The sequence below is a fragment of the Carassius auratus genome, chromosome 4 (genome assembly GCF_003368295.1).
Source record: "Carassius auratus strain Wakin chromosome 4, ASM336829v1, whole genome shotgun sequence".
NCBI classification, from domain to species: Eukaryota; Metazoa; Chordata; class Actinopteri; order Cypriniformes; family Cyprinidae; genus Carassius; species Carassius auratus.
This window is the reverse complement of record NC_039246.1, coordinates 10,354,619-10,382,061: the sequence shown is the minus strand read 5'-3', so window position 1 is coordinate 10,382,061 and position 27,443 is coordinate 10,354,619. Positions and strand designations below refer to the sequence as shown.

General features: G+C 40.0%; 1 protein-coding gene across 1 annotated transcript in view; it reads left to right on the top strand.

Moving 5' to 3' along the window:
- LOC113067708 (anoctamin-2-like) overlaps positions 1-23,777 on the top strand; it is a 38,037-nt gene extending 14,260 nt beyond the window's left edge. The window contains exons 16-26 of the mRNA XM_026240125.1: positions 4,779-4,853; positions 4,946-5,147; positions 5,903-6,014; positions 6,232-6,289; positions 6,851-6,951; positions 15,390-15,535; positions 17,438-17,590; positions 17,693-17,745; positions 18,620-18,801; positions 21,392-21,497; positions 22,325-23,777. Coding sequence (XP_026095910.1) covers positions 4,779-4,853; positions 4,946-5,147; positions 5,903-6,014; positions 6,232-6,289; positions 6,851-6,951; positions 15,390-15,535; positions 17,438-17,590; positions 17,693-17,745; positions 18,620-18,801; positions 21,392-21,497; positions 22,325-22,684 — 1,548 coding nt within the window. The 3' untranslated portion in view covers positions 22,685-23,777. The remainder of the gene's footprint in view (positions 1-4,778; positions 4,854-4,945; positions 5,148-5,902; positions 6,015-6,231; positions 6,290-6,850; positions 6,952-15,389; positions 15,536-17,437; positions 17,591-17,692; positions 17,746-18,619; positions 18,802-21,391; positions 21,498-22,324) is intronic.
- The last annotated feature ends 3,666 nt before the right edge of the window (positions 23,778-27,443 follow it).

Here is a 27,443-nt window from a genome sequence, read left to right as displayed (position 1 = left end):
CTTCATTCGCTCGGTTGGGTTTGCTCTTATCTTCGGCTCTTTAAAAGCCTTTATCACATAACTCTGTCATCTTGGCAGCTATCTTTAGGACACATTAGTGATGTTTGTTAATAAAATGCAGCACACCCTTTCCATGGCTAATTTTAGAGCAAAATGTTTTCATCGCCTCGAGAAGCAAAGTCAGGGAACATTCCTCATTATCTTTGAGGAAGAGAGTTGCATTTGCTTTCTGACAGTGTGTATCTGGCTAAGGAGGAGAAGATCAAATGTTTGACCTCTGACTGAGTTGTTATTTGTACTTTTTCAATGCAGATTTATTAAATTCGGGATTCAGTTCCATTCACTCTGTGTCCAAAGGACTAAAACCTTGAAAACCAAAAGATTGAAAGGTTTGTGGCTTGAAATCTTGGATATACAAAAGAAAGTAAACAAGATATTCTTCAGCACACCTGTTTATTGTTTTTCTTGTGTCCGATATCAGATTTAGCTGCCCATAAATGTCATGTAAAACCCTATATTCTGAATATCTATAAAGTAAGATACATTTACTTTAGAAGCAAAGCTATGTAAGATAATTGGTTCCTAATTGGAATTTTTATTTTATTTTAAGCATAAAACCTTTTTAACTATACTAAAACATCTCGCAATAAATATTAAACATTTAAAATCTTATGCAATTCTTATGCAAGAAGAGCTTTCTGAAAGTGTGCATGTGTGTGATGGAGGATTTTTCGGATTTTATTAATGATGATAAATGTTACATTAAACCCTTTATGTTAAATATCCTTAAAGCAAGATTAATCTACTTGAGAAGCAAAACTATGTAAAAAGATAAGCCTTGTTTTCAGAGAATACATCTTTTTTTGTTGTTTTGTTTTTTTACCTAACTGGCAAATTCTTAGTCTTTTAGTCATAAAATAGTTAATAAAACACTTATGCAATTCTCATGCAAGGAGAGTTTTGTTTGCTTACTGAAAGTGTGCATATGTATGATGAAGGATTTTTCTGATTTTATTAGTGATGTTATCGAAGTCTGAGCAGGAAGTCTGGGACATTTAATACACAATGTTGCATAATTTAATTTTCCATCCATCTTTAGATGTCATCCGTCCCACATTTAATCTATGGTCCGGTGTGTTCCTGCTCAAGCTGTTCATTAGAAAGATCATGCTGATCTGAAGCACGTAGGTTTGTGTATACAGTAATCCTGGTCTGGTGGTCGTCTCAGATCAGAGCACAGAGCTGGAAGGAGATGAGAGTGTGTTTTAAAGGGATTTCAGATCTGTCAGATGGGGCTCACATCAGATTATTCCCTTCTGTACCCAACGCTCAAAAGACAATCTTCATTCAAGCCTCTCTTAATGGACCTTCGCCTGTTTTAAAGACCCTAAAAGCTATTTTTGTCAGCCCATCAGGCTGAAATATTAACTTGTAGGCTGTGTTTGATTCTATCACAAATGCGGTGGTTTCTGTACTGTATATGTGGTGGCTTACGTGTTCTTGGTTGCTAGCGTGGGCACTGGCATGGTTCCGGTTCTCTTGCATCTCCGGATTATAGTACATTCGGAGGGTGGGGGGTTGATGTCAATGTGAACACGGCATCTCTGCAAAGCGACATATGGCCATGGAGGAAATCCCCACACTGATGATCCTGTCACTAATTTCCCAAAGGGCTTAGCGTGGGCCCGCTGGGACGCTTGTGTGTTGTCCGACTGAGTATGTGTGTGTTTCTGAGAGAGCGTGTGGCAACAAAACCCAAGCCAATTGACATTTTCATGTCTGCAGGGTAGATCAATGTGATGTCAGGTTGACATGAAGTCTAATCAATGAGAGTTTGTTGCAACAAAAAAGTCCAGAAGTTTGCCAATGTGTTATTTTTATATATAATCAAAAAAAAAATTTAAATAACGAGCCTCCATAAAGAACATTTCAATAAAAATTTTTTTTTAAAGATTTTACAAATCTAAAGAACCTTTTGTGCAGGGGAAAGGTTTTATTGCTGTTACAGAACTATGAAGTCTTTTGAGTAACATTTCTGCAAGAAAACTCCTAGACAGCCAAAATAAAAGACAAAGAGGGTTGGAGAGCATCTTGACTTAAGCTCAAGGAAGCAATGTTCTCCATCCAACAGCTGTTGTGTGCAGGGCCATGTAGATGTGGAAACCCACATCTGCAGTGCCCAACCTACTTCACTGTCACTGAGCTGTTAAACTAATCCAGTGATATATATCCAGTATAAAACAGACACTGGCTGCTGTCCTCATGCATGCATATGACCACATGTGAACCGTCCTTCCCACTTTTGTAATATGACGATCTAACCTTCTTAAATGCAAAATCTCCTCTTATCAGTCAATTTCAAAGGCTAAACATAAATAAAATAAAATATTAAACCTTTATGCATTTGGCACATAGTTTTATCCAAATTGCATTTAAGTTATACATTTAATATGCATTCCTTTTTTATATACTGAAGTATCTCAGTGCTTATCTGACATATTAAATCTGCAAATTAAAAATAAAAAGTATTAATTATTTAAAAACAATGCCGCCAGTCTTCTTCCTTCCTCTCCCTTTCTGTTTTTACAGTGGTATGATGTGGCTGATTATATGAATTATTAATTCCATTCCTCTGCATTCTTTTGTCAGGCATCTTTTGTTATTGTAACTTATTGCTAAGCTCACACTGAATCCGCGCCTGCAGAAATCCACAGAAAGATCAACAGATTTCAGTGGAATTTGAATGGCCCACATTTACAAAATACTACAAATCCTTTTGCCCTAATACATTTTACCATATTTACATCCATTGCATAGATTTTCCTTCACAAATCAGCATAAAAGCTACATTTTTCAAATCCCATATGTGCCTACTTATTAGATACTTGTGGCACCTCACAGCATATCTGTGGCATTAGCTTTAAATATGCATCTCTGCTTGTCCTTTAGCCACCGAGGCTTCCCAAGAACTTGGCCTCTTCTGATATTAATGCATTTTAAGAGGGTATCACAGCCTCTCACTAAATAGCGTCATGAATCTTAATGAGGATTCAGTTACTGGTAAAACCGCAGACCTGCAGCAATTCCTCTCATTACTGGGTGGATTATGATTAACGGCACAATTGCGTGACCCACATTCGTTATTCTGAAGACCCTAAAGCTGTGGCATCTCGAAAAGCTGTGCCTGGTTGCATTCAGTGTTCTGTGGCTTTTCCCGGCTGCCAGGGTTTAGACATGCACCATGCTAGGTGGTGCTGTTTGCCTCATAATGAGCCCAATTGCAAGAGGTAGATTTTATCTTCATTCATGTTTAATCTCCATTCATCAACAAAATATGAGATGGGCTCTTTTGCAAACCCTAAATAGACGGAAACATAGGCATGCTCCAAATGCAAAATGAGTAGGCAGCAAAATTGCATTTTGTCTAATTTATAATCATGCAGCATTGCATATATCGTGCCCGGATAATGAAATACCAGAATGCATTGCAACAAAGCTGAGGGAGATGTTCTGTTCATTACAAAAAAGCATCAATAATCCTTCCATCTAATTAAAACCAAATGATTTCAGCCGTATTTGTGTGCATTTTGTTGGAGTATAAGTAGTATTACAACCTCAGATTGTTCTGAAGAAAATACGTTAAACATCAGATCAATCACTTTTGAGGTTTCCTTTCAATAAGCCTTACAGATAGTAAACAGTAAGAACTATGTGTGCACTTGTTACTTAGAAAAACTGTCTACGACTTCTTGTCAAACACAAACACTAATGACATTTTTCTAAGACTTAAAAGGAACATAAGTTGCTGTTTCACATTCCTGTGGCCTGCTAATTCATTTCCCTCCGATTTCCACAGAACTAAATCTAAATCCATTTTCCTGCTCTATGTCCTCTAACATGTATTCCTCAGAGGGACATACCTCTTGATCTGCTGTCCAAAGCTTGACAATGAAGGACGACTGAATCCAATGGGAACAGACCACCCTCAGTCCACTGCTGCCTGTGCAGCCAAGTTTAGCACACACAGTTAATGTTGTTATTGGCTTGATTAGGTTTGATCTAAATGCAAAAGAGGCATATTTAGGTTGCTTTGGTCATTAAAATAGGTTCTTCTTGTTGGCTGGATGTCAGTTGCTCTCCGGGTCTGGCGGTAGCACTTTTAGCTTAGCTTAGCATAGATCATTAAATCTGTTTAGACGGTTAGCATCTTGCACAAAAATGACCAAAGAGTTTTTATATTTTTCCTATTTAAAAATTCTGTAGTTACATTGTGTGCTAAGACCGACAGAAAATCAAAAGTTGCGATTTTCTAGGCCGATATGACTAGGAACTATATTCTCATCATGGTGTAAAAATAAGGAGCTTTGCTGCCGTACCATGGGTGCAGCAGGAGCAATGATATTACGCAACACCTGAAAATTGTTTTTCTTTGGTCATTTTTGAGCGCGATGCAAACGGTCTCATCAGATTCAATGATCTATGCTAAGCTAAGCTAAAAGTGCTACCGCCAGACCTGGAGATTGGCTAAATGGATTTGAAAACGGTAGAACTCAACTGTTTAAATCTAGGGGAGTTGGAAAATTAGAATAAATTTTTTTTTAAGAGTGTTCCTTTAATGTTTTTAAGTGGGCAGCCAAATTATTTCCCCATTAAGTTAGTTCTGAGTCACTATAAAAGTAGCTGAGGATAAAAAAATCAAATATAAAGGCACCGCAGAAACTGAAACACATACATACATACTTCCATTAGTCACTTTAAATGTCTTTCTCCCTTCACAGACTGGACATGAGAAGCTAACATGGAGGGACAGACTGCCTGGATACTTAATCAACATTTCCTCTATTCTGTTAATGGTAAGCCTTATCCGTCGTCTCTGGTGTGATGTTTTTGTGATTATCCATATTTAATTTTTTCTTTACTTCTGTGTCTTCTTTTGTCCATGTAGTTTGGAGTGACTTGCTCTGCCGTCTTCAGTGTCATCATCTACCGCATCACCATCTCCGCCCTCATGGCGATGAGCCCAGATCCAGACGTCAAGTCTAACGTACGGGTGACCGTCACGGCCACCGCCGTCATCATCAACCTGGTGGTCATCCTCATTCTGGATGAGATATATGGCATGGTGGCTGCCTGGCTGACAGAACTAGGTGAGATATATTTTTTTCACTGCTTTTTTCCACTTTTGGTCAACTTCCCTTCTTTCGGATGTCCTTCTTCCCCTCTTTGCCGACTCACATGAAATTAATTTTTGATTGAGCCACTCCAGGAACGCTGGAGAAAACGTGGCCTATCAGTTAGTCATCACTGAGATTTCCTTAAGAGATGTTTTAATAAATGAGAGTCTCTGTGGATATGTAAGGAAGGAAGCATGTGTTATCATCTCATGAATAAGACATAGATTTTCCTGTACTTCATGATTTTTGCTCTTAAAGTCTGACCAAATGCAGTCTGGCACACCCTAATGCTTTAACCTACTTCCAAACTTACCAGTTCATGCTTCTATATAAATATATATATATATATATATATATATATATATATATATATATATATAAATATACTTCCCTTCTTTCTATACATATATAGAATTAGGACTCTTTTTTGAGTGTGCCCTATTAATGAATACATTGAAATATGGTGAATGACAAAATTGCTGTCTGTAATCTGTTGTGGCAGATTAAGATATAGGGGACGGCACGAACATATAATCCCAAACCCAAATGTTTTTCTCTCAACCTTCAACCTGTTCAATAGAAGTTGCTAAACAGAAACATGTTGGGAGGATTTTCCAAGCCACCCATGTTTATTATACCTGTCAGAACTACACGCTTTCAAAATGCTGTGCAGTTATCCAGAACATATCTGTTTAAATCCCAAAGAAATTTCATTCATGTGTCTGCAGAGATCCCTAAAACAGAGACCAACTTTGAGGAGCGTCTCATTCTAAAGGCTTTCCTCCTGAAGTTCATGAATGCCTATGCACCCATCTTCTATGTGGCCTTCTTCAAAGGGAGGTATGTAAACAAGTTAGACCACAAACACACCGTAGTTAATTGCAGAAGAAAAGCACACAAACCCACACATATTCAGCCTCTAGCACATTAAACGTGAAGTCTGAATGCAGCACAAACATCTGGCTTCAAATAAGATAGGCATGTGACCCTTGGCACTTACTTTCTTGGGTCGAGACAAATCCCATGACCCTCACTAGTTTTCGTTTTTTATTTAAAGGTTTGCTGGCCGTCCCGGTGACTACGTTTATGTCTTCAACGATTACCGTATGGAAGAGGTGAGTATGGTTTTGCTTTTTTTTGCATCCTGAATGATTGTCATATTCAACGTCAGGGCTGCGTGATGAATCAAAATAAAAGCAAAATCAAATACAACTGTTTCACAGCAAAGCACAACACTGTGTCCTTGTCAGTAAAAGAGTTTTCAACGTTTGAATAAGAAATAAAGACGGACAAAAATAAAGTTTTTATTTATATTTTGAATTAGTTTTTACCATTTTTACTTTAATTTTAGTAGATGTTTTATAATTATTTTGTTGTGCTTTTTTCATTATTAGCATTTTTTTGTTGGCTAAAATAAAGTTGTTTATTCCAGTTAATGTCTAATTTTCTTAAATACTTTAATAACTTAAGACTATTCAAAAAAAAAAATACTATTGTAACTTTTTACTGTCATTCTAATGTATTATTTAATTATAATTACAATGAAATATTAACAAATACAATATAATAACATTTTAAATCACAATATTTATCAGAAAAATAAGCCCCCCTCCCAACAAATCCTGCAGCCCTACTAACGTGACACTGTCAGAACATCTTGTACGTTTTCTTCCCAGTGTGCTCCTGGAGGCTGTCTGATTGAACTCTGTATCCAGCTCAGTATCATCATGTTGGGGAAGCAGCTTATTCAGAATAACATCTTTGAGATTGGCATTCCGTAAGTTCCCGCTTCTCTCCATGGATCTTAATAAACACTCTCTGTCTCTAAACACAATAGCTTTTCTATCTGGAAACCTTAGAAAGATCATTCCTTCAGATAAACGCAGGTAAACGTTGTTCTTGTCAAAGGTGGTTTATAGACCAGGAAATCCCAGGATAGTGAGTTGGGCTTTGCTCCCACTCTGCTCCAATGCCTTTCTGTCTTATTTTGCTGTTTTTTTCCTTTCTTCAATTCCTTTTACTCCCTCTTTGCACGCAGGCAAACTTTCTGACACGCCTCTCCTTGCACTCTAATAAGCTGGATTCCTGTTCACATGTTTGCACAAGCGGCGCATCACGTTATTAATGAACAGGTTTAAATGCAAATCGGTGTGATTGATGTTGATGGAATATATGGAGAGAAGTCTGTACTTGCAGCACAGATACACAGAAAAATTATCACAGGTGTCATTTGTGCAGCAGAGTGCCTAGTTTGTGTGGCACATGCATGCATTAATGCACGAGCATACAATTGCAAAGATCTGGGACATGATTTCCCCTGGGTGCAGAAATGAACCTCTGAGTCTGAATGGACTTTCCCTTGTGTGGAAATCCCTATTTAACCTATTTGTCCTTGTCCTTCACAAGAACACCGGTTCATTTTTTTCTTTACATCCATTTCCGCGCGGATCTCTTTGATGAATGATACATCCAGTTGAATGTGAGTTATCTGATAAACATGAACGCTTTCATTTATGATTCATCGTATGACTCTCCACATCTTTGTCACACATTTTGGACAATTTAAACTCACGCAACTGGCCAGAAACACTCAAGGAATTCAAAAGGAATGCCTTTTGTTCCCTGCTGCTCATCTTACTCATAGATTGCGACCCTAAAACATCTATTTACGGGCTACAACAGCAACTCACTTGAGTTGAATGACAGCTACTCCAAATTCACTAGTCATTTACTAGTCTTTTTTGCTCTTACTCTAGTTGTTAACCATGTGTGAGCATGTAAAACGCTCCAACAAGTCTTTGGCATGTTCCATAATGTTGTCATTGCAAATGACCTTTCGTTCAAAAGAAAAAAGAGTTCAAAAGTAGTTAATTTAAGAATGCAAATCTATAATTAATCACCTTAATATTCATTTTTTTTGGGGAGGAGGGGAAGCGGAAGGCACTAAAGTGGACTTTGGTGCCAATATAACATGATGGAGGTCAGAATGACTTGATATTCCCCTCACGAAAAGACCTGACCTAGTTAACCGATCTAATCTCCCCACAGACCAGTGGCATGCCTTATATGTTCAAAAGACTGCCAGTTTACCTCTGTTGAGCATATAAGAATATATTCTGAAGAATGTTTGTAACCAAACAGCTGACTATAGCCATTGACTTCCATATAATTAAAAAAATACTATGGAATTCGATGGCTACCGTCAACTGTTTGGTTACCAACTTTCTTTAATGTATCTTCTTATCTAAAGAAAGAAACTCAAGGTTGAATAAATGACTTTTAATTGTAGTTTAACAGTTGTTGTAGGGGTTACCAGTAGGGGTTTGCGTGTGACTATGCACGTTCTCAAATGCAAATGCACTTCAACAGCTGGTAAACGAGAGCTTTATCACGGATGGAGGAGAGCACTTATGATACAAAGGCGTGCATTAAAAAGTAATGTGCTGGAAAAGGCTGTAGTTTTGGAGACTAAATAATGTAGCAGATGCGTTTAGGGGTTTTTATTGGCACCGTTAATAGTCGGATGGACCACATGGACCAATTTGTCCACTATATTGACCAGTTGTCACACCCTCAGCTCGTTCCCTTAGCCCCAGTCACCATTGCCAGTCACCATCCACTCAATCTCCCATGCACCGCTCACGTGAACCGTCACCTGAATACTGATTACCTGCACCTGCACCAGCAATCACCACACCTTTAAATACTCACCTCACTCATTCACTCACCGGCTGGAATCAAGATTACATGGACGCTCTTTGTGGATCTTCTGCCTGCTTCTTGTGGACCGTATTGTGACTCTGTGGAGATTCAGATACAGCGATTAAGGGAAGTGACTCTTTGTTGTCAGGCCTAGCTTTGTACTTGAACTCACCTATTGATCAGTGCTTGAAGATTCACCGTCTGTGACCACACTTACCAGCTCTGTTGAAATCCTATGTTAATAAAGCTTCACGAAAGTACTTAACCGTCTTCTCCTCTCCTTGTGTGGATGTGACAGGATTCCAGCCCCGAAAACAGAACTTCATATCTCCCATGGATGTTAACGCTGCTGCTCAGGGAGCGGCTTCGGACCCGTTCACCGAAATGGTGACTGCTCTCCGCCAAGTATTACAGTCAGTTTCACCACCCACCGAAACTAGTGCTACCACCACCAACAGCACGCCCCTTGCACGTCCCGCGTGCTATGCGGGTGAACCGAGTGGCTGCAGTGGGTTTATTCTGCAGTGCTCACTGTTCATCAACGCAAATACCAGTAAATTCCCCAATGAGGCCACCAAAGTCGCCTTTATGATCTCTCTCCTCACCGGACGAGCGCTACAATGGGCAGAGGCCCTTTGGAACTCCCAGAGTCCGGTTCTATCCTCATTCGACGCCTTCGTCACCCACCTCCAGGAAGTGTTCGGGGTGGCTCTAACTCCTCTTTCAACCCATGATGAACTCTTAAATCTCCGCCAGGGAGCCACGGAAATACATGACTACACTCTCCGTTTCCGGACATTAGCCGCCACCAGTGGTTGGAACCAAACTGCCCTGCTAGCTGCATACCGTAAAGGTTTAAAGCCCCAGATCAGAAAGCAAATGGTCATTTACGACGATAATGTCAATCTCGAGACGTTCATCAGAAAAACTATAAATGTTGCTCAACACCTCTCGGCCTGTGCCTCCCCGGCCTCATATACCATCTCTCCATCAGCCAGAACGCCCTCGCCCCAACGAGACCAGGAGGAACCCATGAACACCGACTCCTACCGCCTAGATGCCTCTGAACGGAGACGCCGCATTCAGCAGCGGCTATGTTTATACTGTGGCGAGGCCACTCACCTGATCCACGCCTGCCCGGTCCGTCCGCCTCGCCCAATGGTGAGTACAGTTTCCATTACCCCATCTGTATCTCACATACCTCATATCAGAGCCCAGATCACAATTAACTCACGCAATCTTTCCATCCATGTCCTGGTGGATTCCGGAGCCGCAAGCAACTTCGTCTCATCTCACTTCGTAACCAAGCACCGTATACCCATCGTCCAGAACGAGACCACTTACCGTATCACTACCATCCAAGGATCACCATTGGGCGGTGGCAAAATAACTAAAAGGACACACGAGCTGGAGCTCGTTCTGCCCCACGGACATCGGGAACAACTGGCCCTCCTCGTACTTCCTCGCGCTACTGTTGACGTCGTCCTGGGTAGGCCGTGGCTGGCCCAACATAACCCACAAATCAACTGGAGCACAGGGGAGATCCAGGCATGGGACCCGAGATGCCAGAGTCACATTCACCATCCACCAGTCCAGAATTCACAGTCTGCGCCGCCGCACCTTCAATTGCACTCCACCTCCATGGGTAGACCTGCCCTTTACTCCTCCTACTCCGATGTGTTCAGCAAGGAACAAGCCACCCGGTTACCACCACACCGGCCCTGGGACTGTTGTATCGACCTGCTGCCAGGTGCCAAGCTACCACATGGGAAAATATATCCACTCTCCCGTCCTGAGCAGGTGGCAATGGAGGAATACATCCAGGAGGCTCTCGATCAGGGGTTCATCAGGCCGTCCACATCTCCAGCTGCATCCAGTTTCTTCTTCGTCCCCAAAAAGGATGGCGGACTTCGACCATGCATCGACTACCGAGTGCTAAATGACGCCACCGTCAAGTTCGCCTACCCGTTACCACTCGTTCCGGCGGCTCTGGAGGAACTGCGGGAAGCCAAGGTGTTCACCAAACTCGACCTCCGCAGTGCCTACAATCTGATCCGTATCCGAGAGGGAGACGAGTGGAAGACTGCCTTCATCACCCCTGCCGGGCACTACGAATATCAGGTTATGCCCTATGGGCTTGCTAACAGTCCATCCATCTTCCAGAGTTTCATGAACGAAATATTCCGTGATTATCTCCACCAATTCGTCATTGTCTACATAGACGATATCCTGATCTACTCCCGGAACATAGAAGAACACCAAACCCATGTCCGCCACGTCTTACAACGACTCCGAGACCACCACCTCTACCTAAAAGCTGAGAAGTGTGAGTTTCACTGCACTACCGTCTCCTTCCTCGGATACGTGATCTCTGCGGAGGGAGTTCAGATGGAGTCAGCCAAGGTAGATGCTGTGGCCAACTGGGCGGAGCCCACAACGGTGAAAGAACTCCAACGTTTCCTTGGCTTTGCCAATTTCTATCGGCGCTTTATCAAGAACTACAGCCTGCACTCGGCTCCTCTAACATCCCTTCTAAAAGGAGGTCAACGCCGGCTGCGCTGGACACCCCAAGCTCGAGAGGCCTTCAGCCATCTTAAACACCTCTTCACCTCGGCACCCATTCTTCGACATCCTGACCCGTCCAAGCCGTTCGTCGTAGAGGTTGATGCGGCCAATCACGGCATTGGAGCCGTGTTGTCTCAAAGGTCTGGTGAACCTTGCTCACTCCATCCGTGTGCGTACTTCTCTAAGAAACTCTCTCCTGCCGAATGCAATTATGGAATCGGAGACCGTGAGTTGTTGGCCATTAAACTCGCCCTTGAGGAGTGGCGGCACTGGCTAGAGGGAGCTCAGTTCCCATTCACTGTTGTCACCGACCACAAAAATCTCCAATATCTGCAGAATGCCAAAAGACTCAATGCTCGTCAGGCTCGGTGGTCACTCTTCTTTGCTCGCTTTAATTTCCAGATCACGTATCAACCCGGTCACAAGAACACTAAAGCAGATGCTCTGTCCCGTATGTACTCACCAGATCCAGACACCAACAAGCCTGATTCAATTCTACCACCCTCCGTTTTCCTCGCGCCTATCCTCTGGCAGATCGACGAGGAAATTCGAGCCGCCACCCTCGAGGAGCCTGCACCTCCGGAGGTACCCACGGGTCTAATGTACGTGCCCACCAACCAGCGACTCCCCCTACTGGAAAGTACGCACACGTCACCTGGCTCAGGACACCCTGGCAGCAGGCGAACCCTCTCGCTCATCCAGCAGAAGTACTGGTGGCCTAACATGGTTCGTGACGTTACCCGGTACATCCTCGGATGCTCGGTCTGCGCCGTTACCACCACACCTCGTCAACTTCCCGTGGGTAAATTACAACCACTACCCATTCCTCGCCGACCCTGGACCCATCTAGGGGTGGATTTCGCCACTGACCTTCCCCCCTCAGGGGGGTACACTACCATTCTAGTTGTTGTTGATCGTTTTTCTAAATTCTGCAAACTAATCCCATTAAAGGGTCTTCCCACAGCGTTCGAGACCGCCGAAGCCCTCTTCACCAACGTGTTCCGGAATTATGGCACTCCAGAGGACATTGTCTCGGACAGAGGACCTCAGTTTGTCTCCAGGGTCTGGCGAGCGTTCTTCCAACTCCTCGGAACATCCGTCAGTTTATCTTCTGGATATCACCCTCAGACCAACGGCCAGACCGAGCGGAAGATTCAAGAGATCTCACGGTACCTCCGTACTTACTGCTCCCAACACCAGGATACCTGGAGCCAGTATCTGCCGTGGGCTGAGTATGCCCAAAACTCCCTTCGCCAAACCACTACAGGCTTAACCCCTTTTCAATGTGTTTTAGGCTATCAACCACCGCTGTTTCCCTGGTCAGGAGAAGTCTCTGAAGTGCCCGCGGTAGATCACTGGTTCCAGGAGAGCGAGAGGGTGTGGGACTCAGCTCACGTCCATCTCCAGCGGGCAGTTCGGAGACATACAGAGACCGCTAACCGACGCAGATCGCCTAATCCCGTCTATCTACCTGGAGACAAGGTTTGGCTCTCCACTCGGGATATCCGCCTCCGACTGCCCTGCAAAAAGCTGAGTCCCCGCTACATAGGGCCGTTCACCATCCATTCTCAGATAAATCCCGTCACCTACCGCCTGGACCTACCACCACACTACCGGATCTCACCCACGTTTCACGTCTCACTGCTAAAACGTCACACTGATCCAGTTTCTCCTTCCTCCACAGAACCAGAACCGCCTCCCCCTCCAGACCAACCCGAAATCCTCGGAGACAACATCTACCAGGTCCAAGAGATCCTCGACTCCCGGCGGCGGAACGGCCACCTGGAATACCTCATAGATTGGGAGGGGTTCGGTCCCGAGGAGAGGTCGTGGATACCACGCAATGACATCCTGGATCCGGCTCTCCTCGAAGATTTCCACCGACAACACCCGGACCGCCCGGCTCCCAGAGGTCGTGGTCGTCCCCGTCGCCGCTCTAGGATGCCTGGAGTCACCCGTGGGGCGGGGGGTAGTGTCACACCCTCAGCTCGTTCCCTTAGCCCCAGTCACCATTGCCAGTCACCATCCACTCAATCTCCCATGCACCGCTCACGTGAACCGTCACCTGAATACTGATTACCTGCACCTGCACCAGCAATCACCACACCTTTAAATACTCACCTCACTCATTCACTCACCGGCTGGAATCAAGATTACATGGACGCTCTTTGTGGATCTTCTGCCTGCTTCTTGTGGACCGTATTGTGACTCTGTGGAGATTCAGATACAGCGATTAAGGGAAGTGACTCTTTGTTGTCAGGCCTAGCTTTGTACTTGAACTCACCTATTGATCAGTGCTTGAAGATTCACCGTCTGTGACCACACTTACCAGCTCTGTTGAAATCCTATGTTAATAAAGCTTCACGAAAGTACTTAACCGTCTTCTCCTCTCCTTGTGTGGATGTGACACCAGTTCAGTGTGAGCTGTCATGCTTTCATTTGATGATTTTCTGATGAGGACTCTCCAAACGTGATGCCTTGAATCTAGAGTGAAGTGAAGTCTACGCACATTCCTTCTGTCTTGAGGACTTGGAAAAAAACCTCAGGTTAAATTAGACCAAAAGTAGGTTGTGGTCATGATTGCATTGCAGTAATTTACATGTTTTCTGGTACGCTTTAATGGTGGTACATATTCTGTTACACTGAGTTTTGGAATTTTTAAACAAGGGCCAATAGTTCTATTTTACAAATTTTCAAATATCACTTATGTAAGCAACATTTTCTTTGTGGTTTGAAATCTCAGACTGCTTAATGAGAAGTTTATGAGAGGATTGTCTTTAAACGTGAAATAGCTCCATCACTTTAGGAGTTATTTATGGTCACCTGAAGGTCCTGTGATCTTCACTTAGTGTTTGAGGTATTGTCGGGGCTTACACATGTAGGAACTTTAGTCATGCTGTCTGTGAATTTTAGCATTGAATTGATTGATTATTTAATAATTTCTGTATTGTTGTTTGACTAATCAACAGATTTGCTGAAGATTTTTTATTTTCTATCAATGTAACCCGACTGGAACAGACAGTGTATGTGCAATTTGAAGAAAAATCCAAATCAAAGCTAACAGATGTGTACAATAATGAGATTTCCAGAGAGTTCTTCCGAGTCTTCGGTGTATGTGTATATCCGACGCACCGGTCTGTCTCCTGTATGCCCTTGTGTGTGGTAATACCAATAAATCATGGAACGTCTGGCCAAGATTCATGCCACTGCAAGTTCATTCACATGCCAGATCACTGAACTGAATTACACAATGGAATTTAAATTAAGTTAAAGCTCAGAAAACGATGTTCTTCTGATGATGTTAGAAGAACCATTTCCTGAAGAAAATGATTGGTGCTTGCCTGTGCAGAAATCACTGCATGATGCTGGAATGTGTATTTATAAAAATTTTATTAATTCATGTAATCAGTATATTAGTTTATATTAACTTATTATATATAAATGTATATATTTCATATAATTAACATATATGTATATCTAAATGTTTAAGGTAGCACTTTATTTTACAGTCCTGTTTCCCATGTACATACTATGTACTTATTATAGTAATTACAATAACTATGTAATAAATAGGTACTAACCCTGAACCTACCCCTAAACTTAACCCTAACCCATGAAGTTACCTTGTATTAACAGAACTTTCTTAGATAAATACACTGTAAGTACACTATAAGTACATGGAAGTACACGTACTGTAAAATAAAGTGCAACCATGTTTTATATGTATATAAATATATATAATGAAAAACCATCCCTGCATTTGTCCACAATATAAACAAAGGACACAATATGTGTGCATAAAATTCATATGCTGTTCTTAGAAACAAACCTGACATTTGACTCATTATCAAATCTTGGTCATGTTAGCTGCAAGGTCAAGTTTATAGCAATGGTTTGTGTGTTTACATTCAGTCTCGCTCTCTTTCTCCCTCTCATTTCCCGCTTTAGAAAGCTGAAGAAGTTGTGCCGCACACTCAAGGACAAAGAGCGGGCGCCCAAGGAGATTGTGGAGCAGTCGGGTCGCCGCCAGCAGTGGTACCTGGACTACGACCTGGAGCCTTTTAACGGACTCACTCCTGAATACATGGAGATGAGTGAGTGGCACTTCACTCTGTTTTAAAGTCAAAGTAGAGCATCTTCGGGATGAAGCCTTGTGAGAAAACATCTGGTTAATCTATCTCATCCCCTTCGGCGGGAACTGCAGGATTTTTTTTCTGAGGAATGCATAGGTTTCTAGATTTAACACGCCCCAGTGTTTTACAAAAGATACTCCGTTATTAGAGTTTGTGATGGTTTTAAGGGTCAGAATTATGAATGAACGTGAAGTATGTGAAAAAGCATTTGGTTTACAGCTGTGTTTAGAAACGGGAAAGGGCCTACATTCACTAACATGTGGCTTACGGTGATACACATCTGAGTGTTTATGCAAGATGACATGAAGGCGTCTGCAAAAGATCTGAAAACCTAGTGGATAAACAGCAAAGTTAAACATCTGAACACCAATGCAAACTTGAATTACTATTATTCATCCTGCATTTATACAACCCAATTATACTGAGAGCGTAAGTCGCCGACTGATGTTTCCTGACACATTTGCAAGCAAATAAAGTTTATTTCAACTAGACTCGAAACAGTTTTGTTTAAAATAGCTCTGTTGTAAAGACTGTAGATTTTTTTGCTTTGCTATAAAAATTTCATGCAAGAACACAACAAGAGTTTTATTCTGTAATTATATGAGCTGTAGAGATTTTTATGGTTCCCTATTGTGATTGTTGATTGAGTGGTTTGATGTGGGACGGTTTAGTCTCTGAAGTGCAGGCGAATTGCATAACTGTCTGTCAGAGACCTGTGCGTGATAAAACTTGTGCCTTAGTCTCTTCTCGAAAATCTATGGATGCTTTAATCCATTGCCAAGTAAAACAGATTTTTATTTTTTTCAAGTTCTTCATACAAGAAACACCTATGAGACTCTTCAAATCAATGAAACGATTTGGGAGAAACTGAAGATGAGCTCAAGACCTTCAGTAATAACACTGGAGGGAGATCACCACCTACATACTGTGAAAGATATTCTCAGTGAGAGCGAGAGAATGAGACCCACTCGTATGGATGTTTATGTAGGATACCCTCCAGCCTGATCTCTCTCGAAGCCATTGTTTGCATGTTGCACAGAAAAAAAGCCATGTGTCAGTCAAGCCAAAGAAGGAAATGCAGTTTCCCACAAGGCTTATGTTCCACGTATTGTTGATTGACAAATAATCCGCTTTGTGTTCGATACCCGTGCTGGTAATGTCAAGTTACTGTAGAAAGACACCTAGAGAATCACCACATCAAATAATTAGTGGTTTTTCCATTGTTACAATGATTTGTGGACCTTTCATAAGAAGTTATTTGATCTATTTGTGAGCACATACACTGTACAAGTCTATTTGTATTAATTAATTTATATTTATTTATTTTTAGTAACAATACGGTTCAAAAGTTTGGGGTCATTAAGTAACTTTTATTCAGCAAAAATGCATTTAATTGAGAAAAAGTGGAAGAAAAACATATTATATCATTAAAAGTAATTTCATTAAAATTAATTATCATATTTTTTTTTCTGCTTTCTATTCATCAAAGAATCATGACAAAGAAGTATCATGGTTTCCACAAAAATAACATGTATTATAATAATAAATATTTCTTAAGCATCAAATCGGCATATTAGACTGATTTCAGCTTTGCATCACAGGAATAAATTACTATTAAAAACTGTATGATTTTTACTGTGTTTTTGATCAAATAAATGCAGCTTCGTTCAAAATAAGAGACTTAAAAAACATTAAGAAATATTACAGGCCCTTAAACTGTTGAATGGTTGCATAAAATCAATATTTAATCCTTAAACGTCTGGTAATAAACAGCAGTCTTACAGTTCTGTCAGTCAAACTTCAATTTGTAACCCAAATGTCTCAACATGTAATCTCCATGTTTGTTTGTTTGTCATTCTGCAGTCATTCAGTTTGGTTTCGTGACGCTCTTTGTGGCCTCATTCCCACTGGCTCCGCTGTTCGCGCTCTTAAACAATGTCATTGAGATCCGCCTCGACGCCAAGAAGTTTGTCACGGAGCTTCGCAGGCCAAATGCCGTTAGGGCCAAAGATATCGGTGAAAACCTTGCATTAACATTTACACAACAATTCACTTGCATTCTTAATCATACTCGGATCTACTAATTAAACCTCTGGTTTAAATTGTTTCCTCACACAGGTATCTGGTACAACATCTTGAGTGGTTTGGGAAAGTTTTCAGTTATCATCAATGTGAGTTTCTGTTATACTGTATAACGCTGCTGCTTACCACATGCTAGTCATATACTGTTAGTCCTCCTTATGGAAAGTTTATCATATCAAAGACCTCAGGGTGCATCATTGGTTTTATTTTCTTAAGACTTAGATGACCAACATTCTTTGTACTTACTGTACATGCTTGAATCCACATTATTCATGGAAGAAATCAGTTTATGTGACAAATTCTGTTCTAGAATTGTACAGATGTTCGGTTCGCTTCATCAATGTCTCTCCTACTCAAAATCCCTAGCAGATTTATTTTAATAGATTTGATGCTCACAATATGAGAGGAATATTCTAGTAAGCCTTATGGTAAAGATCCTTCAGCTTCGTTCTGAACTTTCATTAAGAAAGCCACATTTACTCAGAAGCCCGACATTTGATTCCCTCCAGCTGTGTTGTTCTTTTGGAAATCAAGTATTTGTTTAATGTTACAGCTATAAATTGCCTCTCTGATCCAATTAAATGCCACCCATCACCGCTCAGCCTGAGAATTATCTTGAGTTTTATGGGTTTCTATGCATTTTTATATTTTCAGTTTTCATTTAAATTTTAGTTAAAGTTGTAGTCATTTTTGTAAAATTTTTTGTCTGTATAGATTTTATTAATTTTATTAAGTTACGGTTGCTTTGTTAACTAGCTAACTAGCTGGTTTGTAAATTTTATTTCAGTTAAAGTTTTCTTTTAGGTAACAAAAATGTATTTTTATGGTTTTAGTTTGAGTTAACTAAAAACCCTGATCTGAACTTTGTTACAGTTAATGAAAGTTTCACCAAAAGTTCTGTTTCTTGCTTTTACATATTAATTACATATTTTGATCTCTTACCTGGTATTGTATTATTTTTAGGCCTTTGTCATAGCCTTCACATCAGATTTCATCCCTCGCTTGGTCTACCAGTACATGTACAGCGAGACGGGGACCATGCATGGCTTCATCAACCACACGCTCTCTTATTTTAACGTCAGCAACTTTAAACCTGGAACTGTGCCTTCCGTCTCCAGTCTCGGCAAAGACATTGCATTCTGCAGGTTGGAAAAAATGCACTATATTATTAATAAGAATTATTAAACCAAACAATATATTTAAGAATTAATTTCCTGTGGTAAAATCACTGGGATGCACTGCTGCCTATTGCTTTGATAAAACATGCAACCATGGACATTTAGTCCAAACGGGGCGGGGTGGGGGGTTGGGGGGTAGGCAGGATCAGCATAGGACCTCGAGACAGAAATTTAAATCAGGTCACCATGAGCACCGATGGTGGCTGGGGAGATTGCAGGTATTCTTCATCATATTTAAAAAAAAAAACTCAGATAGGACAGCAAAGGAATTGGTATAGTACTTACTGTACAAATACTGTCATAAACAATCAACCAGCTTATCCAGTTCAGCATCCTTAATTCAGTGGTAAATTACAAAGAACTGTACCACATGGTTTCATATTTAGCTGAGAGCTCAAATTAACCCAAATATTTAACAGACGCACATATTTAGTTCTTTGGAAATCTATTGCACTCTCACAGATGCGTTATGGGCCTGGTAGTGAATAGACTACTGCAGAATCTGACTGTTGTTCAGATAAACTCACACCTTTTTACCTTTAGCTTCATGCATTTTATTAAATCGTAAACAGTTCCACAGAACTTCCAAATCAGAGCAAGAAAATGTGGAAGAACATGCAGTAGTTTTATAAACCATCTTAATGTGAAACAATGTTTTCTAATAAAGCAGTGCTGTTTGTTTGTGTTGATAGTGATAGTAATTGTGTTCATCAGTTCTCTGGAAAGAATTATTTTCAGATCGGGATAGCAAACAGCGTTTAAGCCTCACACTGAAGTGGAGGAAAGAGAGAGAGAGAGAGAGAAAGCTCTAGATGGGACTCCATCACCCTGAAGTGTGAGGTCTCACCAATGCTTTGATTTATCTCGGGCGGCCTTCACAACACAGATCAGAAGCATGTCAAGAAAAGTGCTTTTATCAGAACCTGTCTGCTTTAACTGCTCCAAGCAGTTGAGAATGAGATTACGCTCGTTTGTTGCTACTCGGACCAAAGAGAAGTGGCAATCTGATGTCTGGGTTACTTTGACCCTCAGTCTGTTTGTTAAGAGAACAGATAGATGAAGAGGGAGCAAGAGGGCAAGCTTGTCAGCATTCTAAAATAAGGTCGAGGAACACATCAAGCCCATGTTTTTACTGCACCATATTTGCCCTTTCTGGACTTGTATAACCAAACAAGGACTTCACCCGAGGGACCATGTCTTCAGATGAAGATATCTGACTGTCTGAGGAAATCAAAACCAGCCTAACACATTCCACGTAGACTACTGTATATGGCCATGAAATCTACCTCCTTAGTGGGTTATTAAAGACTCCGAGTTTACTTTTTATAATTCAATAGAGGAAATCAAAACTTTTGGGAACAGCCTGCTCTAATGAATTAGGCCTGAAGATATAATCAAAATATGCTCAGTTTTCAATCATCCTGATCAGGAATACCTCCTCGTCCTACAACTACTAGACTCGTTCTATAATTTAGGGTACATTTCATGTCCATTGATGATAATTAAAAAAATGTTCCTAACAATTTTCTCCGGAAATACATTTTATGCATTAAGACCCAAACTATTATCTCACACATATATTTTGTTTTTCAATTTGCATGAAATTGCCTTTATGTCCTTAAATTTGTTTTTGCATTGGGTGCTTCTTGAATTGAGAAGATCAAAATGTTGAATGAAAATGTTAGACTATCTATATTAAATTTATTTCTATAATCTAAATACCTTAGAAAAATATACTTATTTCAACTGTTACTAGCCACTGACGCCTGAAAATAATGCAATAAATAAATATATATATATATATATATATATATATATATATATATATATATATATATATATATATATATATCACAAAGATATGTGACCAGCATGATCTCCAATATTGTCAGTGAGTATTTTAATTGTTTGTTGGGTACATTGTTATGGTTTGCTGTATTTATATTTTTATTTTTAACATTTCTTGGCCATGCAAGGCCTGCCACTGATAATCTGAGATAAAATGGTAAAAATTGTTAACTATGTTCCCTTTTTATGCACAGTTTGTCTGCAACATAGCTGATTCACCACCAAGGAAAACATTTTTGTAATATTAAAATAGCTTGGCAACTAGCAGATAAGTTACACTGATAAAATTAATCAACTGAAACCAATAGATGTTTCATTGGTAGAGAAAGCATTATGTTTTTGATGAAAATGAAATGTACCCTAAATAATAGAATGGCTCACTAATACTGTAAGTATAAATAATATTCATTTGAAACTTTTTGGTAATCAAAAAGTAACAGTTTCAGTGCATTCTGAACACAAAAAAAAAATCTACTTATACAAAGTAGTTGTAAACTAAAACAACAAATATGCCGTTCCTTCTTTTGCACTAAAAATGTCCTTGTCATTATTAATAATGCTGTTGTGTTGTTTTGCCCTTTGTAGCCTGGCTAGAAGCATGTGTTTTAAATTTTCTGCTCATTTTTATTGCCAACCAGTAAATAGATCCTTGCTGGAGATGAATTAGCCTTAAATGACTTGGGATGTCTATTCTTTTTGTTAATTTTAGGTACAAAGACTACAGAGAACCACCATGGTCGACTGAGCCTTACCATTTCTCCAAACAGTACTGGTCGGTTCTAGCGGCTCGGTTAGGTTTTGTCATATTGTTCCAGGTACAAGCTTCTTTTTTTAAACCATTATCTCCAATCTAAAAGCCTAAAATAAAAGTTTTACTCTTAATGAACACAATAAAGTGACTATGAATGGAGGAACGTAAATGTTTGTCCTTTTTCAGTCAAAGCCAAGCAAATGAAAAAGCCACACAGTAGCTACCTCAGCAACACGAGAGCTTCAACCACATATAAATGATGCAGTTTTTGCACATTTGGATTAATAGTCTAAAAGCTGGTCAGAATAATTGCTGTAACTCAGTAGAAATGTCCTGCTGTCAGCAGCTGTGGGTGGAAGCTAATTCTATTGAAATGTAATTAAACACTATACCAAACAGTTAAAGTTATAGTTCACTCAAAAAAGAAGTGTTCACTCATTCCAAGTGTTGTTCTAAAATAAACAACATTGTATGGTAATCATAGATGTGAAGCTCTTAAAAGCACAAGAAAAGTGTGCTTTTCAATGAATAATGTCTTAAATTCAGTATTTTCCTCTTTAAAAGAGATACACTACTGTTCAAAAGTCAGAAAAAAGTTTGTACGCATTAAACTGATCACTCATGATTAATAAATACATTATAGTTTTCACTAAAATATTAAGCAGCACATTGGTTCTTCTATGTGAGCCTCATTATTAGGAAGTGTATGTATAGATGTCCCTGGCAGAGGTCCAATACCTGAAATGCTACCTGGTGTGTAAAAGATCCTCCATCTATTGAATGGAAAGATATGTTTTCATCACAGCCTCTGAAGAGTATGATTTCCTGCGTCCCACCCATTGATATATGTGTGTAAATATAAATGTGCGTGTGTGTCTCCCACTTCTCCAGAACCTGGTGATAACCATGAGCATGCTGGTGGCCTGGGTGATCCCCGATGTGCCCAAAAACATCAGCGAGCAGCTGAAAAAGGAGAAGACTCTTCTGGTGGATGTCTTCCTGAATGAAGAAAAGGAGAAGTTGCAGTTGATCCAGAGCTTGTTCTCCAGAGATCTGACACAAGAACACCAGGAGGAACAGAAGGTGTCGGATCAGACCTCGCTGCCACTTCAGCAAACCCAACCTGGACCTCTCCCTCCCACTTCGTCCCCGGCTCCTTGTACCCGACCCCGAGCTGCAAGCTTCAGCCAGTTCACCCGCCAGATGTCCATGTCTCCCCGAAGCGACATCACCCAACACACGGCCGTGTGAGGGAAGACGGGCGAGAGAAGATGAGTCCACTGGTGGAGAGTGTTTCACAGTGCCTGAGCGTAGTTTATTTTTTGTAACAGAGAATTATGGGTCACTCCTTTTGGTCACTGAACTGTAGTCTCAATGTCTGTTTTTTAAACCCTCAGATGTTCCTACCATTTTTAAGCACGTCTGCACACAAACTTGAGCTTTAGTAGGACTGCTTGCAGATGCGATCATTTCACATGCACTGGCGTTCACAAGAACACGAGCGGGATCCTCTCAAACTCACGTTTTTCTCCACGATCAGCTCTCGAGCGAGGATGTCTGTCAGCACACACTCGTAAAGAGCAGCACATATTTGGTGACATTAGGCAATCTGTACATGCTGTCCAAATGCAAACCACTTTGCACATTGTCCACAAGATGTAGCATATAATGGCAAATGATCTTTCATTTTCTCAGGTAACAGCATCACTGTAGGCTGTATTCGTTCTCATCAATATGACCGTTCTTGGGTTAATAGACTATAATGCGTGTTAGTAAGTTAATGTGCATATAACACAATTTCGATGTGGTACTGCGACGTATTCTGTGAAACGTGTGGCATTTTGTCTTTTTAATGATCCAGCTCATTATGTAACACATTAAGGCAATATGTAATTAAACTCATGTTTGTCAATCCATATATTTATGCTATGCCTCCTGATGATAAAATGCAGGGCTGTAGATTTGGACCGCACAGCATTGCTGTCTTTTTGTGCCATGTCAACTATATTCCTCCCATGAATTTGCCGTCACTGTTATGGGAAGTTTGAGCTGGGGTTACAATTATCAAGGGAGGAATCATGGATGGATGTTGTGTGCCAACATCTGGCTATCAATTCATCATTCACTATGCCTCATAGGACTTAATACTCATGCAAGAAGAATAAATATTTAATCCCAATTATGCGCAAGTGGATTTTCTTTCTTGCCCTCGAGGCTTTACGAGGCTACAAGTCCCGTGGGGCCAAATCACTTGTGTTTTCAACTTCTAGCAGATGCGCAGGTTGTTTGTTGGACTGTAATACCCTGATGATTGCCACACATGCTTAACACAGTTAGCTTTAGTAGATGCTGTTCCTCTATTCGCTTTATCTGTTTTACTAGGACAGTACTTGGATAGCTTTGTGTTTTCACCTTAGAGCCACATTTGATCTATCCCTGGGGTCTGGACTTCATAATTAAAGAAGATTATAATCTTGGCAGATGCCATGAAGTCTGTCCTATACACTTAATAGTTTCATTACACAACTATTCTGAACGAGGGTAAAAATACACAAATATTTGTATTTCCCACGGATTAAAAATCATAAGATTTGAGCATGAGTTAAGCAGCTCAACTCTAAAGGACTGCCGCCATGTAACTTGACATATCAGCTTGAACGTCCAGCTCATATGATGGCTATATGTAAAGTTGAGAAGTGTTTTGTCAGACACTTCGGCTTCAACAGAGGTGATATAAGTTGCTTTGTACTGTAGATATGAAAGGGCAACTTTATATTGCACTGACTGCTATATCACATTTGACTACTGTCACTTGTGGATGCGGCACCAGACAAAAGCCAAAAAAAGGACAATGCTATTTTTAAAATGCTTTATTTGCTGTTAAAAATTACTTTATTCCACAAGCTGTCCAATTATCAACTTCTTGAAGTCTTCATGAGTGAGGGTACTTCACTTAAATATATATATTTAATAATTTACAACAAGAACCCATTAGTTAACTTAATTAGTTAACATTAAATAACTACATTAGTTTTAAAGCATTTTTAATCTTAGTTCATGTTAATTTTCATATTTACTAATACTGTATATTATTAAAATAAAAGTTGTGTCTATTAATATTATTTAATAGACCTGAGCTAACATTAACAATGAATCATTAAAAATAAAAAGTTGAATAAATACAGTATTAAATTGCTCATTGTTAGCGAATTTTAGATGATACATTAACTAACTTTAACTAAGAGTTAAGATAAAGTCTTAACATACATAATGTATGCTCAAAATTAAACAAACAACAGACAAGAGACACACTAACCAAAGGCAAAAAATAAAAAAGGCTTTTAACCAACACCCACTGGCACTGCACTCTGTACAAATATCAAATTATATTTAAATCTGCATTTAAAGTTGATGCAGTACTCCTGGTTTCATCTTGTGTAAGGTTTAAGAAGGGTTTTCAACTGTCCTCAGAAAACACCATAGTCCTCTTACACAATAACAATCCAACCTGCTGCATGATGCGGGCCGGAAGTGTCTAATTTGTGCATAATCGTCCCCAAAGCCTTTCTTCATCACACACAGCACAATACAATCACAGGGCCAGATTTACCTGGATTTGTTCAGTGCATCTTAAAGATTGATGAGCAAGTGTTCTTCATCTTGGTTATGCATAACATCTGTCTACGTGAAGTAGTATAAGCTAGTGTCAGTTATATCAGTGATTATGACTGACTGCAACTTATTCTCATTCTAGCTGAAGACACAGTGTTGTGCTGGTGCATGCTAGGAGTTTAATGTCAGAGATTCTGGTTTGTGAATTAAACATATGAACATGGAGATGGAGATGGGCAAAGGACCTGGAATGAGATCTGTGACACAAACCTGAATCTCTCTCTCCTTCCTTCCAAGGGTAAGATGATGCATGGGACGGAAAATGCTGGGGTCAATGCATTGTTAATGTCAGAAGGATTTTTGATAAGAGTCACCAAATTATCAGAGGACATGAATTTCACGCTTCCCAGATGGATGTTTCCTGGATAATTAATCTTTGCTTGCAATTTTTGCACAGTGCACATTTTTACGTTTCAAGACTTTATATTTTTATCCTTTAAACAGTAGTTTAACATAACACAAAAGCAGAAAAGAGGCACCGGGGGTTGCATTCAGGTTCACTTCTCTTAAATGGCCTAAAGCACTGGCTTTTATCTGGAATCGTCACACACCAGGCTTTCACATGGTTTCAGGTGTTAGCTACACTCAAAGATCGAACCATTGTGCCTTTCCACGGAAGCTCTGCCAATGGCGCATTCCATAGTCAACTCAACTAAACCTTCAGATGACCTGATTTGTGACTGATAGCCATTCATTTCCTGTCCTTCTTCTTTTCCCAGTCTTAAGCTGTTCAGAATGGAATACTATAGCTTACTACTAGTTAATGAAGTACTGTATTGTATGAAAGTAACTTTGCATGCAAAATATAAATAAAATTGCACTATAACACTGTAAAAAGTTTCCTTGAAGTTCCTTGATTTTTTTTTTATATAATCAGCTTGGTTGTCATTTCATTTCAAGTCTTTTCAAATTAAATTACATTAACGAACACCAATTATACCAGTTCTATCAATATGTAGTATTGGCCTTGGGTGTCCCCAGAATGTGTCTGGGAAATTTCAGCACAAAATACCCAACAGATCATTTATTTTAACAACTGGAAAATGTCATTTTTTGGCCTTGTCTAAAAAACAAAACAAAAAAGAAAAAGAAGAAGAAAAAAAAACACTGTTTTGGAGTGTATCGCTTTAAATGCAAATGAGCTGCAGTGCATTTTCCCGCCCTGTCTCCAGAGGAGGGCGTCTCTCTCTACATTGCATAGAAACAGCATCAGTAGAAGCAGAAGTGATTCACGTATTTAGGTTGAATTTGAGGCGCATTACCTTGAAAAATGTAAGAAATTCACATCGTCCTCAACAGCTCAGATGTTGGGAGGAAATGAAGACTCTATGCTCAGTCTTGCATCCAAACACAGAGCATTGGGATTGCTTGCAGACATTATTTACGTTACAGCTGCTTGAATGTGGAGTGGGTGGATTTTATCATTGTAGGGTGGTTGTGCCAACATGCATTTATGTCCAAACACAATGTAAGTGTATTTTGAATAATAGTTGCAAACTTAAAAAACAACAACAACAAAAATATACTATCTGATAATCTGATAGCTATTTGATAACATCAATTTTCACTTAAAACATGTTCTCTGCAAGTACTGCTTGTTTGTGTTACTGCTTGCTGCTGTTGTTGATTTAAAATGTATATTCTCATGCTAGCTTTGCTTCCATGCCTTATTCACTCCTTGCATAACATAAAAACCTGTTAAACATCAAACATGATTTTAACCTTTTTTTGATTTATTTGAAAATACAAGTTAAAACCAGTACAATCAAGCCCAAAAGACCCATTCATACACACCTTGTGTTTACTTGCTGCATTTAGGAACTGACAAATGCAGACCACACAACATGTTTTGTAAGCTCACTTACCTTGAGGTGCTGAATTTTAGACTTCTGATAGTGGTTGGAGGACCAACTTTTAGCAAACACCTCTACCAGAATATTCACATATTGAACAAGTAATCTCATTGGCTGTAGAATCAGCACAAGAGGCCAATCAGCTTGTGTCTTCTACAGAATGCCCCCCCCCCCCCCCACACACCCTTTTTTAGTTTTTTATTATATTTTTAATTACATTTAATTGCAAGATTTAAAATGCATATATTTTATTTTTACTTTCACACTGCAGTGAATAAATGCACGTTAATTACCAGGAAGGTCAATGCACTGTGGTAAAAAACATTCTGCAAATTAAGCAGGTCTACAGGTATTCCATGCATACTGAAAATGAACATAATGTGCACAGCACATACTGTATATGGCGCAGATATACGTATGCTTTTCTGAACATAGCCGTAGTTCTATACTTTGTATAGTTATATTTATGATTATCAAGGGTCATT